The following is a 13,476-nucleotide window of genomic DNA, read 5'->3' as shown; positions in this document are numbered from 1 at the left end:
AAGGAGGTCAGCAGGCCCTGTTTGGGCTCCCCCTTCCTTACTGTAGCCTGGAAGCTCGCTCTAGATATTAAGGCAGCATAATTTTAGAATTCACCTTATTTGTTTTCCTTTTCTTAAGGCTCACTGTCCTATGCCACCTATTGTTCAGTGTCTGAAAACTATTTTTTCATATGTTTTTTGTTGTTTAAAATGCGAGGTTCAATCGGTCTGTGTTGCTCTATCATTACCTAAGGTAGAAGACTGACTTCTGTATTGTTTCATTTATTTCCACAGTAAATCCATTATTCACATAATGAAAAATACAGATGATGACTTTTCACAGAGATTAAATTAGATAATATACATGAAAAGCACTTTCTAGGTGGTAAAGTGCTGCACACGTGTTTATCATTGCTGTTACCTAGAAGATCAGCCTCGTTTTCCTGTAGTTATGGGTGGTGTCTGTATAGGAGTAAAGCCTAAAAGGCCAAAATACGGAGGTGTTGTTTCTGAAAATCCCCCTGTGCCTCCATGCATACCAATGTGTCATACTGCGTGTTTTTCTGTGCTGGATTAATTCATGCATTTATTTATCCAGTAGACATTTATTAAGCACCCAGGTCTCTAGTCACTGGATATCTCTGCTCTCAAGGGGCTTATATTCTGTATTTTCTTTTCGGTGTCTGCCTCCGCTGTCCTACTTTTTTTCATCACTGTCTGTACACCTGTATCATTTCATCTCTGGGCCTCTGTATGAGTGCTCATCTCATTCAGCCTTCACCTCCTATGTTTTCTTTCCCTAGTTTATCTAGTTTTCCAACATTATCTTCTTCTTTATTTCATTTGATCCAATTATCATAATATTTCTATCTTTCCTCTAATATTCCCGCTAATATTTTTTTTTCTTTCTGAGTAAAAGCCAGAGGAAAAGAAGAGTCCTTACAAAAGCTTACAAGGCTTTAAAAGAACGGTGCCCCACTTATCTCTTTGAACTCCTTACTTACTTCTGACCCCTTGTTCATCTCACTCCAGCCACACTGGCCTGTTTGCCATTGTTGTCTTGCAGACACCAGGCATGATCCTACCTCAGGGTCTTTGTACTTGCTGTTCCTTCCACCTCAAATGTTCTTTTTCCATATATCCATGTCTCACCCCCCACTTCCTTCAAGTCTTTGTTCAGTTGACATCTTTTCAGTGAGGCCCTGTCTGGCCTCTTCCTATTTTTAAGTGCCGTGCCGTCTACTACTGCCTTTCCTCTTCCCCATTCCTACTTTATTTTTCTTGGTAACACTTTTTACCTTTTAAATTATAAAATTTACTTGTTTGTTTCCTCTCTGTTGTTGCACTAGCATATAAACTCCATGAAGGTAGGGATTCCTTTACTGTTGACAGAAGCACCCAGGACGCTGCCTGGTACTAAGGAGCAAAATAAATATTTGTTGACCGAATGAGTCTCCTTGGTGAAGTGCTGTTTTGTTTGTTTGTTGTATTACATTTATTGAATACACTTCTTTGTTTCATGTAGTTTATTTTAAAACATGAATGGCTGGAGCAGTTTATATATTTAAAGATCCCTTTAATTGCTTTAATTAGCATATTAACATATTTTGTTTTATGGATATGTAGGCTTCACAATATAAAAAGTTATCCATCCTTGATTGAAGGTATACCTCAAGACTGAGTACATGTAGAGTTGGACATTCTAGTGGTCATAAATAATTCCAACCTTAGAGCAGCCCAGGAGGAGATGGGACTCCTGGTAGACATTAAATCCCGTCTAGAAACCCAGGGATGAGCCAAAAGAAAAAAAATCTTCTAAATATAGTATTTTGCATATTCTTTTTTAAAAAGTTAGAAAAGTTAGTATATTTGGAATTAAAATTTCTTTTCATACAACTCTCCTAGAAAAATACTTTAAAATGAGTCTAGGTAAAACTTTCTTATTAAGATGTGTATACCCACTCCCTTATTCATAATTTGCAAGTCTAGTACGCTTTGAAAACGAAAAGATTTTTCTAATTTTACCACAGACTGATTTGGTGGCAAAACCCAGCCTGACATGATGTGCAGCTGGTTATAGTCTTTATTATTCCATTTGGTGAGTCTGCTTTGTATGTTTCACTGCAGAAATAGTAATGTGTTTGAGGGCCGGTGATTGAGGGCCTGTGCATTTTTTCTCAATCCATAGCTAAGGTAAAACAGGACTCTCTAGTCATTGACTGACTAATTCTGGTTTGTCGTTGCTGTTACTGTTTTTTCTCCAGCTTTGCAAACCTGGGTATACTTCACGTGACAAAAAAAAAAGTATTTGAAACACTGGAAGCACGAATGACAGATGCATGTATAAGGGGCTATAACCCCGGACTTCTGGTGCATCCTGATCTTGCCTATTTACAAGCAGAAGGGGGAGGAGACCGGCAGCTCACAGGTGAGTATCACTCTCCCAGCCTTGCTCCTTTGAGAGCTCTGGCTCTCCTTGTCCTGTGTGTAGACCATGTGCTCATCTTATGCCCCAGGTTTCTCCTTCTCCTGGTCCGTACCCCAAGCTGCTCTCACCCTTTCCCTGCTCAGAAACCTTTGATGGCATCCTGCTACTTCTAGAATAAAATCTGTACCCCCATAGCCTGGCATACAAAGCCGGGCCTCAGCCCCCTTTCCAGCTTTATCGGAGGTCCCACCTGTACCCACCTCTCCCCATCACCGCCCCCTGAACACTGATGCATACTCATACCTTTGTATATGTCTTCCTCTACCTAAAACACCCCCCCCGCTTCCCTTTTCAACCTGTCAGGACCAATTCAGAATTCAAGACATGGTTCAAAGAACACCTGCTCTGTTATACCTCCCCCAGCTCACCTTATTATAAGGAATCTTTCTTTCTTTGGGCTCTTCAGGCTCATTGTAAGCTATCCTCTTTATCATAAAAATGCTATGATTGTATGTTTTCCTGCCTTCACTTATATTTTTTTCTTTCAACCCTAATCCTTGTTCCACCACATATGCCATTTCTGCTTTTATGTGTTGTCCTTTCGTCTGGCCATCCTGTCACCAGCTCATACTCAGGCAGTCCAGAGACAATCATTTTCCCATTAGCCATGTTCTGTCTTCTGCTATTCATCCTCAAAACCTTCACATCATCTTTGAGTCCTCCTTTTCACCTCTGCTGCATCTCCAGTTCGTGGTCCAGCTGTTCTGTGCTCTCTGGGGTTCCCCTCCTCACTCCATTTTTTGATGCTCTGTCTCTGTCCCTCCCCACTTCTAATCTAGTTTACACCCTGTGGCCAGATGGATCTTACTGAAGCCTACAGGTCACCACTACTCAGTGTCTCCCTGTTGCGTCCGAATCCAAATTCCATACCCTGGCATTTTAGGCCTCCCAAGAGCTAGCCCCAATCTGCATTTTCGACTTTGTTTCCCACTACATCCCTTCTTGTCAAACTGAACTACACCATAGAAGCACAATTTCTCACTTTCTCTCTTTGGCACATTCTTTCCATTCCTGCTCTTTCCTCTTCCTGGGATGCCTTTTTTCATTCTCCTAAGTTCAAGTTCTACCATCCTTTCAAGATTTAGAGCAATGCCTCTTCTGCTTCAAAGCCTCTGGATTCTCCCCTCCTTTGAAGTTTCATATCACTTCAACTGTAGCTCTTTTATAGTACTTATCACTTGAATTATCACCTCTTATGATATTGTAAGTTAAGTACGATTATGTCCATCAGTATGAAAGCTCCATCAGGAGGGAAGGCGCCCAGTGCAGTGGAGTCATTTGGCTCTTTAGAAACACTTGCTGAGCTGTACTTGCTTAGTGCCAGGTACTGTGCCGGGCACTGTGGGATGAATACAGTCCCTGTGCCCAGAGAGCTTTTGGAATACTTAATTTTCACATTCCTCCAGACGAGTGAGGCATGGTCAGGCTACTGCATTCCATTCCATCACATCCTTTGTGTCTTGGGACAGGGCAGGGGAAGATAGGAGAGAGGCAGTTTGACACACGCAGGACAGTTTTTACTGTGATCCAGAGAAAATGCAGGCCCTTTTTTGATGCCTTTACGTTTGGATGACATAAATAGATAATTCTTAAAATTGTATTAGCAATATGAAGAATTTCAAAAGAAAAAAAAATAGACTTTTATTTTAAGTTGATGTTCTTTATTTGAGCTTTATAAAAGCATCCTATCTAAAACGTTCACGCTTTACTCTTTCCCTGGGCATGAATGCCCCATGTTGTCTGGTCCTAGATCGGGAAAAGGAGATCATCCGCCAGGCAGCTCTTCAGCAGACAAAGGAGATGGACCTCAGCGTGGTGCGGCTTATGTTTACAGCCTTCCTTCCAGACAGCACCGGCAGCTTCACGAGGCGCCTGGAACCCGTGGTATCGGACGCCATCTATGATAGCAGTGAGTACCTGACTTCTGACAGGAGGCAGCTGGCTGTAAAGTCAAGAACAGACTTCCAGCCCGGCCCCGGCAGTTACTGACTAGCTCTGATTCCTGGGGCAAGTAACTTAATCACTTGGAGCCTCATATTTCTCATCTTACAAAATGAGAATACTGAAATTCAGCTTAAAACTTGATGTTGAGATTAAAAGTGAAATACTGTGAGGTGCTCGATAAATCTTCCTCAGATCACCGTTGTAGTCTTCTACGTGCAATGCCAAATCTCTTATTATTTATGAATTCCTTACTACGAGGATATATTGTTGGTGCTCTTAGATGAGAAGAGTATCTCAGTTGGGGCTCTGAAGAGAAGTTAGTAAAAGACACCTCTTATCCATTTTCATTCTTGCATGTTATAGCTTTATCAAGTTGGGAACATCAGGTTAACTAAGTGAGCAGTACAGATATTTCGTAGCTTCAAAATTCTATTTCAGTCTGTAGTTCCTGGAGTTTTTGAAAGAGTTTTACAGTGGTCTTCAGCATTTACCATGCAAATTTCTAATTTGGTATGCATGGGATTTATTAAACAGATATTTCCAAAAAGTCTACAAGGGCAGTATTTAGGCTCCTTGAAAGGTTATAGAGTTTGGTCTAAGTAGAGAACGCCATGCCCCAAGTACAACAACTAACTGATTTCTCTAATTTAAACATGTTTGAAGGGAAGTGAAAGCTTTATAAACTGATGTAGACTCGCATACCAAAGATCACTTTAAAATGCAGCTGTTGGAGCCAAAAAAAAAAAGGGAAGCCTTATACTATTACCACACAAAACTTTTACCCCTTAACCACACAGAATTCTAATTTCGTTTGGGGAAAAGAAATATAACATCTTCATTTTTCTTTTCTGTAGAATAAAAATTAATAAATAGTTTTAGAAAACTGCTTCTCCTAAATTTCTAGGACTCTTGTAAATGGTATCATGGACATAAGTTTGGGGTTAAAGTCTTGACCTTATTGAAATTCCACACATCCATTAGCTTGGAACTTCCTGAAACATCAGAAAATTTCTTTCTCTTTCTCTATTAATCTCTCTTACTGTGTTAGTGGGAGAAACAAATACTGCTCCTTTGTGTCTCATCTGTTTTGGTGATAATGAATGAGCCATGCCCAAGAAGTGCTCTGAGGGTTTCAGAAGGCATTTTTGTTTTATTTATATCCTTGTTAAAGCAGTATGAGTGAAAGCATCTATTTAAACTTTCTTTAAGGTCCCTCATAGGAGGTTAGCATGTGAAGCTGAGGATAAATAATGAAGTTTGTTGTTTTTCTCCTGTGGACAGAAGCCCCCAATGCCTCCAACTTGAAAATAGTAAGGATGGACAGGACAGCTGGATGCGTAACTGGAGGGGAAGAGATTTATCTTCTCTGTGACAAGGTTCAGAAAGGTAAATATATGCTCTGATCTCCAGATGTGAAGTATAATTCTGAGTGTGTTTCTGAGTCACTTTTTGTCAGTGGGCCCAGTAATATCCCTCCTTGCCATAGAACTCCTTTTAAAAATTTATACATTTCTTCTCTTCCAAATTTAAGTTGTCCATGTTATTTTGTTAACCCAACTAATTCATTTTAAAATTTTCAACAGAAGTAAAGATAAATAAGAAAACAGTGACCATCGGAATCAGTGATGTTTCAGGGTTTTTATACTTTAAATTTTGGTATCTGAACTTTAAATAAATGAGTAATAGCCCATGCTTCACACACACACACACACACACACACACACACACACACACACACACACACACACACACAGAATAAATGTTTTACATAGTGTAAAATTGTTTTTTGTTTATCTTACCATGCTTCATTGCAACACAGAGAGCTTCTCTGGGTATCTTCACATGACACTATGATGTCATTTAAGAAAAAGAAAGAGAATAAGGACTATAGGGAAATTCTCAGAGCATATTCCTCTCATAATTTTCACTTTCAGAAAGGTTCTTGGCGTTTATCTCTCACTAAATATAGCGCAAGATTGATAAGTCAGCAAAAGCTGAAGGAGATTGTGTTATTTTCTCAAGTTTCACTCATTTTTTAAATAAAATGATAGAAGGTATAGTATAATAAAGATACACTCACTTCCACGACGGCAGCAGCAGGGCACGTGGCAAGAATCACGGCTTGCACGTGGCCCCAGGCAGTCTCGTCTTTCTGCAGCTTGTAGATCCTCAGGTGTAGGAGCTGTTTCAAGCGCACAGCCTTGAGAGAGTAAGATGTTCTTGAGACCACCTGTACCAAACCTGTGACCGAACCCAGCGAAGACCTCTATATAAATGTTCAAGATTCCGGCAGCGCATGCGAAGACCTACTCTTTCAGCCACGGGCTGCTGGAGACAGCCTCGTAGACAAAGTGCTCCCAAGTCAGCCTGTTCTAGCTGAGCAGCTACTGAAGACCCTCGTAATCAGACTTCATAACGGAGACTGCCACATTCACTGCTGCGCGGCTCACAGTGTCTTGGTGCTCCGGCCAGGTGTCAAGCCTGAGCCTCTGAGGTGGGAGAGCTGACTCCAGCACATTGGACCACCAGAGACCTCCCGGCCCCATGTAATATCAATTGGCGAGGGCTCTCCCAGAGACCTCTGTCTCACTGCTAAGACCCAGCTCCACTCAACGACCAGCAAGCTCCAGTGCTGGATGCCCAATGCCAATCAACCAGCAAGAAAGGAACACAACCCCATCCATTAGCAGAGAAGCTGCCTGAAATCATACTAAGTTCACAGATGCCCCCAAACACACCACTGGACGTGGTCCTGCCCACCAGAAAGACAAGATCCAGCCCCACCCACCAGAACACAGGCACCAGTCCCCTCCACCAGGAAGCCTATGCAAGCCACTGAACCAACCTCACCCACTGGGGGAAGACACCAAAAACAATGGGAACTACGAACCTGCAGCCTGTGAAAAGGAAACCCCAAACACAGTAAGTTAAACAAAATGAGAAGACAGAGGAATAGGGAGCAGATGAAGGAGCAAGGTAAAAACCCACCAGACCAAACAAATGAAGAGGACGTAGGCAGTCTACCTGAAAAAGAATTCAGAGTAATGATAGTAAAAATGATCTAAAATCTTGGAAATAGAATAGAGAAAATGCAAGAAACATTTAACAAGGACCTAGAAGAACTAAAGAGCAAACAAACGATGAACAACGCAATACATGAAATTAAAAATTCTCTAGAAGGAATCAATATCAGAATAACTGAGGCAGAAGAACGGATAAGTGACCTGGCAGATAAAATAGTGGAAATAACTACTGTAGAGCAGAATAAAGAAAAAAGAATGAAAAGAATTGAGGACAGCCTCAGAGACTTCTGGGACAACGTTAAACGCACCAACATTCAAATTATAGGAGTTCCAGAAGAAGAAGAGAAAAAGAAAGGGACTGAGAAAATATTTGAAGAGATTATAGTTGAAAACTTCCCTAACATGGGAAAGGAAATAGCCACGCAAGTCCAGGAAGTGCAGAGAGTCACATACAGGATAAATCCAAGGAGAAACATGCCAAGACACATTAAACAAACTGTCAAAAATACAAAGAAAAAATATTAAAAGCAGCAAGGGAAAAGAAAGAAATAACATACAAGGGAATCCCCATAAGGTTAACAGCTGATCTTTCAGCAGAAACTCTGCAAGCCAGAAGGGGTGGCAGGACATATTTAAAGTGATGAAAGGGAAAAACTTACAACCAAGATTGCTCTACCCAGCAAGGATCTCATTCAGATTCAGTGAAGACATTAAAACCTTTACAGATAAGCAAAAGTTAAGAGAATTCAGCACCACCAAACCAGCTTTACAACAAATGCTAAAGGAACTTCTCTAGGCAGGAAACACAAGAAAGAAAAACAGCTATAAAAATAAACCCAAAACAATTTAGAAAATTGTAATAGGAACATACATATTGATAATTACTTTAAATGTGAATGGATTAAATGCTCCAACCAAAAGACAGGCTTGGGCTTCCCCTGGTGGCGCAGTGGTTGAGAGTCCGCCTGCCAATGCAGGGGACACGGGTTCATGCCCTGGTCCGGGAAGATCCCACATGCCACGGAGTGGCTGGGCCCGTGAGCCGTGGCCGCTGAGCCTGCGCGTCTGGAGCCTGTGCTTCACAACGGGAGAGGCCACAACAGTGAGAGGCCTGCATACCGCCAAAAAAAAAAAAAAAAAAAGACACAGGTTTGCTAAATGGATACAAAAACAAGACCCATATATATGCTGTCTACAAGAGACCCACTTCAGACCTAGGGACACATACAAACTGAAAGTGAGGGGATGGAAAAAGATATTCCATGCAAATGGAAATCAAAACAAAGCTGGAGTAGCAGTTCTCATATCAGACAAAATAGACTTTAAAACAAGAGACAAAGAAGGGAACTACATAATGATCAAGGGATCCAGCCAAAAAGAAGATATAACAGTTGTAAATATTTATGCACCCAACATAGGAGCACCTCAATAACATAAGGCAAATGCTAATACCCATAAAAGGGGAAATCAGCAGTAACACAATAATGGTTGGGGACTTTAACACCCCACTTTCAGCAATGGACAGATCATCCAAAATGAAAATAAACAAGGAAACACAAGCTTTAAAGGACACGTTAAACAAGATGGACTTAATTGATATTTATAGGACATTCCATCCAAAAACAACAGAATACACTTTCTTCTCAAGTGCTCATGGAACATTCTCCAGGAGAGATCATATCTTGGGTCACAAATCAAGCATTGGTAAACTTAAGAAAATTGAAATCGTATCAAGTATCATTTCCAACCACAACGCTGTGAGACTAGATATCAATTACAGGAAAAAATCTCTAAAAATCTCTAAAACACATAGAGGCTAAACAATACTCTACTAAATAACCAAGAGATTACTGAAGAAATCAAGAGAAATCAGAAAATACCTAGAAACAAATGGCAATGAAAACACGACGACCCAAAACCTATGGGATGCAGCAAAAGCAGTTCTAAGAGGGAATTTTATAGCAATACAATCCTACCTCAAGAAACAAGAAACATCTCAAATAAACAACCTAACCTTACACCTAAAGCAATTAGAGAAAGAAGAACCGAAAAAACACGAAGTTAGCAGAGGGAAAGAAATCATAAAGATCAGATCAGAAATAAATGAAGAAGAAATGAAGGAAACAGTAGCAAAGATCTATAAAACTAAAAGCTGGTTCTTTGGGACAGTAAACAAAATTGATAAACCATTAGCCAGACTCATCAAGAAAAAAAGGGAGAAGACTCAGATCAACAGAATTAGAAGTGAAAAAGGAGAAGTAACAACGGACACTGCAGAAATACAAAGGATCATGAGAAATTACTCCAAGCAACTATATGACAATAAAATGGACAATCTGGAAGAAATGGACAAATTGTTAGAAAAGCACAACCTTCCAAGACTGAACCAGGAAGAAATAGAAAATATAAACAGACCAATCACAAGCACTGAAATTGAAACTGTGATTAAAAATCTTCCAACAAACAAAAGCCCAGGACCAGATGGCTTCACAGGCGAATTCTATCAAATATTTAGAGAAGAGCTAATACCTATCCTTCTCAAACTCTTCCAAAATATAGCAGAGGGAGGAATACTCCCCAACTCATTTTACGAGGCCACCATCACCCTGATACCAAAACCGGACAAAGATGTCGCAATTAAAGAAAACTACAGGCCAATATCACTGATGAAAATAGATGTAAAAATCCTCAACAAAATACTACCAAACAGAATCCAACAGCACATTAAAAGGATCATACACCACGATCAAGTGGGGTTTGTCCCAGGAATTCAAGGATTCTTCAATATACAGAAATCAATCAATGTGATACACCATATTAACAAATTGAAAGATAAAAACCATATGATTATCTCAATAGATTCAGAAAAAGCTTTTGACAAAATTCAACACCTATTTATGATAAAAACCCTCCAGAAAGTAGGCATAGAGGGAACCTCCCTCAACATAATGAAGGCCATATATGACAAATCCACAGCCAACATCATTTTCCATGGTGAAAAACTGAAACCATTTCCACTAAGATCAGGAGCAAGGCAAGGTTGCCCACTCTCACTGCTGTTATTCAACACAGTTTTGGAAGTTTTAGCCACAGCAGTCAGAGAAGAAAAGGAAATAAATTCAAATTTGAAAAGAAGAAGTAGAACCATCACTGTTTGCAGAGGACATAATACTATACATAGAGAATCCTGAAGATGCTACCAGAAAACTACTAGAGCTAATGAATGAATTTGGTAAAGTAGCTGGTTACAAAATTAATGCACAGAAATCTCTTGCATTCCTATACACTAATGATGAAAATCTGAAAGAGAAATCAAGGAAACACTCCCATTTACCACTGCAACAAAAAGAATAAAATACCTAGGAATAAACCTACCTAAGAAGACAAAAGACCTGTATGCAGAAAACTATAAGACACTAATGAAAGAAATTAAAGATGACAAACAGATGGAGAGATATACCATGTTCTTGGATTGGAAGAATGAACATTGTGAAAATAACTATACTACCCAAAGCAATCTACAGATTCAGTGCAATGCGTATCAAACTACCAATGGTATTTTTCACAGAACTAGAACAAAAAAATTCACAATTTGTATGGAAACACAGAAGACCCCAAATAGCCAAAGCAATCTTGAGAAAGAAAAACGGAGCTGGAGGAATCAGGCTCCCTGACTTCAGACTATACTACAAAGCTACAGTAATCAAGACAGTATGGTGTGTCACAAAAATAGAAATATAGATCAGTGGAACAGGATAGCAAGCCCAGAGATAAACCCACACACATATAGTCACCTTATCTTTGATAAAGGAAGCAAGAATATACAATGGAGAAAAGACAGCCTCTTCAATAAGTGGTGCTGGGGAAACTGGACAGCTACATATAAAAGAATGAAATTAGAATACTCCCTAACACCGTATACAACAACAAACTCAAAACAAATTAAGACCTAAATGTAAGGCCAGACATTATAAAGCGGGAAACATAGGCAGAACACTCTTTGACATAAATCACAAGATCCTTTTTGACCCACCTCCTAGAGAAATGGAAATAAAAACAAAAATAAACAAATGGGACGTAATGAAACTTACAAGCTTTTTCACAGCAAAGGAAGCCATAAACAAGATGAAAAGACAACCCTCAGAATGGGAGAAAATATTTCCAAACGGAGCAACTGGGAAAGGATTACTCTCCAAAATTTACAAGCAGCTCATACAGCTCAATATCAAAAAAATAAACAGCCCAATCCAAAAATGGGCAGAAGACCTAAAAAGACATTTCTGCAAAGAAGCTATACAGAGTGCCAAGAAACACATGAAAGGATGCTCAACATCACTTACCATCAGAGAAATGCAGATCAAAACTACAATGAGGTATCACCTCACACTGGTCAGAATGGCCGTCATCAAAAAATCTACAAACAATAAATGCTGGAGAGAGTGTGGAGAAAAGGGAACCCTCTTACACTGTTGGTGGGAATGTAAATTGATACAGCCACTATGGAGAACAATATGGAGGTTCCTTAAAAACTACAAATAGAACTACCATATGACCCAGCAGTCCCACTACTGGGCATATACCTTGAGGAAACCATAATTCAAAAAGAGTCATGTACCACAATGTTCATTGCAGCACTATTTACAGTAGCCAGGACATGGAAGCAACCTAAGTGTCCATCAACAGATGAATGGATAAAGGAGATGTGGCACATATATACAATACAATATTACTCAGCCATAAAAAGAAATGAAATTGAACTATTTGTAGTGAGGTGGTTGGACCTAGAATCTGTCATTCAGAGTGAAGTAAGTCAGAAAGAGAAAAACAAACACCATATGCTAACACATATATATGGAATCTAAAAAAAAGAAAAAAAACTGGTTCTCATGGACCTAGGGGCAGGACAGGAATAAAGACACAGATGTAGACAATGGACTTGAGGACACGGGGAGGGGGAAGGGTAAGCTGGGACGAAGTGAGAGTGTGTCATGGACATATATACACTACCATATGTAAAATAGCTAGTGGGAAGCAGCTGCATAGCACAGGGAGATCACCTTGGTGCTTTGTGACCACCTAGAGGGGTGGGGTAGGGAGAGTGGGAGGGAGATGCAAGAGGGAGGGGATTTGGGGATATATGTATACGTATAGCTGATTCACTTTGTTATACAGCAGAAACTAACACACCATTGTAAAGCAATTATACTCCAATAAAGATGTTAAAAAATAATAATGCAAAAAATATAATATTTCACTTTCACATTTTTCAATAAAAATAATTGTAGTTTCTTCACTAAAAAGAAAAGAAAGAAAGATATACTCACTACAAGAATGAGCATTTTCAAAGTAAGCAACTGCATAGCTGGAAATGTAGCCCCTATTAAAAGGAGTGTGGCTTAAAACAAAGAAAATTCTCCTTTGAGGCTAAATGCTCTGAGATTAAAAAGTCAGAAAAAATGAGATAAGATTTTAAGGTAAAGGTATGAATATATATCTGTATCCCAAAAATGTTTACACTTTCTCTGCAGGTTTTGGTATCAGTATTCTTTCAACCCATTGTATCCAAGTAATATGCATTTCCAGATTTCTGGTTGTGCATACTATGAGTAAACACAATCTGAGTACCTTTATTTGTAAATGTGACTCTTAATCATTATCATTACGTTGGAATGGCTTATTAAGAGAAGTCTTGAACCTAGCTTAAAGAATCTGAATAACTAGGTCCAGGGTAGTCCTACCTGAAGGCAGAGGTATTAACCAGTATATAATATGTCTTATCCAACCCTAATATTCCTAAAATTCTATGTAAATAGAAATATAAATTTAGTTTTTGCAAGTCAATAGTATACACCTTCCTATGAAATAGGAAGTGAAGCCAGGGAGATGCCAACCTGAGTTATATTGTCATATTTCTGCAGGAGTAGAACCCATGACTGAAGTGTGAAATTTAGATGTTCTAACTTAACCCGAAGGGACTAGACCAACATGATATATTTAGCAGTTTCTTAATATGGACTAATAAAATATTATAGGGAGGTAGCA

General features: G+C 39.4%; 1 protein-coding gene across 4 annotated transcripts in view; it reads left to right on the top strand.

Moving 5' to 3' along the window:
* NFKB1 (nuclear factor kappa B subunit 1) overlaps nt 1-13,476 on the top strand; it is a 123,175-nt gene that overhangs the window by 73,873 nt on the left and 35,826 nt on the right. For all 4 annotated transcript variants that reach the window (XM_079919681.1, XM_079919680.1, XM_079919679.1 and 1 more), the window contains 3 exons: nt 2,244-2,407; nt 4,218-4,376; nt 5,693-5,797. In XM_079919681.1, the coding sequence (XP_079775807.1) occupies nt 2,244-2,407; nt 4,218-4,376; nt 5,693-5,797 (428 nt within the window). The remainder of the gene's footprint in view (nt 1-2,243; nt 2,408-4,217; nt 4,377-5,692; nt 5,798-13,476) is intronic.

The sequence above is a fragment of the Stenella coeruleoalba genome (assembly GCF_951394435.1).
Source record: "Stenella coeruleoalba genome assembly, chromosome: 4".
NCBI lineage: Eukaryota > Metazoa > Chordata > Mammalia > Artiodactyla > Delphinidae > Stenella > Stenella coeruleoalba.
The sequence above is the reverse complement of the archived record's forward strand: the minus strand, read 5'-3'. Positions and strand labels throughout refer to the sequence as shown.